Source organism: Physeter macrocephalus, chromosome 10 (genome assembly GCF_002837175.3).
Source record: "Physeter macrocephalus isolate SW-GA chromosome 10, ASM283717v5, whole genome shotgun sequence".
NCBI lineage: Eukaryota > Metazoa > Chordata > Mammalia > Artiodactyla > Physeteridae > Physeter > Physeter macrocephalus.
This window is the reverse complement of record NC_041223.1, coordinates 48,901,471-48,903,191: the sequence shown is the minus strand read 5'-3', so window position 1 is coordinate 48,903,191 and position 1,721 is coordinate 48,901,471. Positions and strand designations below refer to the sequence as shown.

The following is a 1,721-nucleotide window of genomic DNA, read 5'->3' as shown; positions in this document are numbered from 1 at the left end:
GATCTGGGGACTGTCATACAGAATGAAGTAAGTCAGAAAGAGAAAAAGAAATATCATATATTAACGCATGTATGTGGAACCTAGAAAAATGGTACAGATTAACCAGTATGCAGGGCAGAAGTTGAGACACAGATGTAGAGAACAAACGTATGGACACTAAGCGGGGAAAGCCGTTGGGGGGTGGGGATGGTGGTGTGCTGAATTGGGCGATTGGGTTTGAAATGTATACAGTGATGTGTATAAAGCTGATGACTAATAAGAACCTGCTGTATAAAAAAAATAAAACTAAATTTAAAAGAAGAGTACTTTCGTGATGGTTTGGTTCACTGCATTTATCAGAAAATTTCTACTTTAAAAAATGTGACTTTTATTGATTTTGAATGTCAGCTTTATTAAACACACAACTTAGGAGTAAAGAGTAAGTAGGATGTATCTAGATTTACACTTTCTACAGAACTTTCTGTGATTATCTGTGCTGACCGAAATGGCAGCCACTAGCCATATGTGGTGCTACTGAGCATATGAAATGTAGCTAATGTGACTGAGGAATTAAATTTTAATTTTATTTCATTTTAAGTAATTTAAATTTAAGTAGCCATGTGTGGCTAGTGGCAACTGTACAATGAAAGGAACTGAAAAATTCAGTCACCTCATCTTATTTTTACAATCCCAGCTAACTTGATAGATTGAATTGGAGTTGATTATTCTTCTGTGACACTGAGCTCCTGTTCTAACCTGCTATAAATAGTAACCTGAACAAGTCACGTGTGTCCTTACCTTTATTATGTCATCAAGTTCTGAAAGGGTCAGACGAGGCATTGTCAGTGAGTAGGAAGACATCCTCAGAGACGCGTTCACCCCTGCCATCTGTTCCCTCACTCTGTCATGCTGTTTCTGCATGAGGAAGAGCAAGGGAGAGAGGAAGAAAAGGTCGCTTTAGATAAAGAAGGCATCAGGGAGAGTGCTGTCAGCTTGCTGCCACTGCACTCCGACAGATCCAGGTTCCTATCCCAGACCCACCAATGAATTGCTGCGCCACTCTGGGTAATTCGACCCGGCCCAGGCTCAGCTTTATGAGTTATAAAATGGAGATAATGAAAGTAAGCACCTCAGGAGCTTCAAAGAACTTAGTTATCATTATTACTTACAGTGCCACCACATCAAAGAGAGTTGACACTCCAGAGAGGGCCCTTGCCTCTTTCTCCATAAATGTGAAATGGGGCTAGGGATACAGCATTGAATAGTCTCTGTATTTGCAGTAATGGAAAACTGAATTAATTCCAAAAAGCATTTATCATGTGCTAACTTTGGGCCAGGCACAAATAGCTCATTTGGACAGGAATAAAGTATATACAAAAGAATCTTAATGTCCTTTTAAAAATTTAAAATGGCCCTATTATCAAAGCATAAAATTGTGATCTCGCTTCCTCCTACTCTGAGCTCTTTATGTTAGATGCTCAGATGTTCTGAGGAGGGAAATTGCCCAAGTGTGGTTATATTTCTTTTCTTCTTTTTTTTTTCAGTTTTTTTAATTGAAGTAGAGTTGATTTACAATGTTGTACCAATCTCTGCTGTACAGCAAAGTGACTCAGTTATACACATGTATACATTCTTTTTTAAATATTCTTTTCCATTATGGTTTATCACAGGATATTGAATATAGTTCCCTGTGCTATACATTAGGACCTTGTTGTTTATCCATTCTAAATGTAATAGTTTGC

The 1,721-nt window shown here is 38.0% G+C and overlaps 1 protein-coding gene across 3 annotated transcripts in view; it reads right to left on the bottom strand.

Moving 5' to 3' along the window:
• Positions 1-1,721, bottom strand: part of LAMA4 (laminin subunit alpha 4) — a 151,768-nt gene that overhangs the window by 61,190 nt on the left and 88,857 nt on the right. For all 3 annotated transcript variants that reach the window (XM_024115576.2, XM_024115577.3, XM_024115578.3), the window contains one exon: positions 778-894. In XM_024115576.2, the coding sequence (XP_023971344.1) occupies positions 778-894 (117 nt within the window). The remainder of the gene's footprint in view (positions 1-777; positions 895-1,721) is intronic.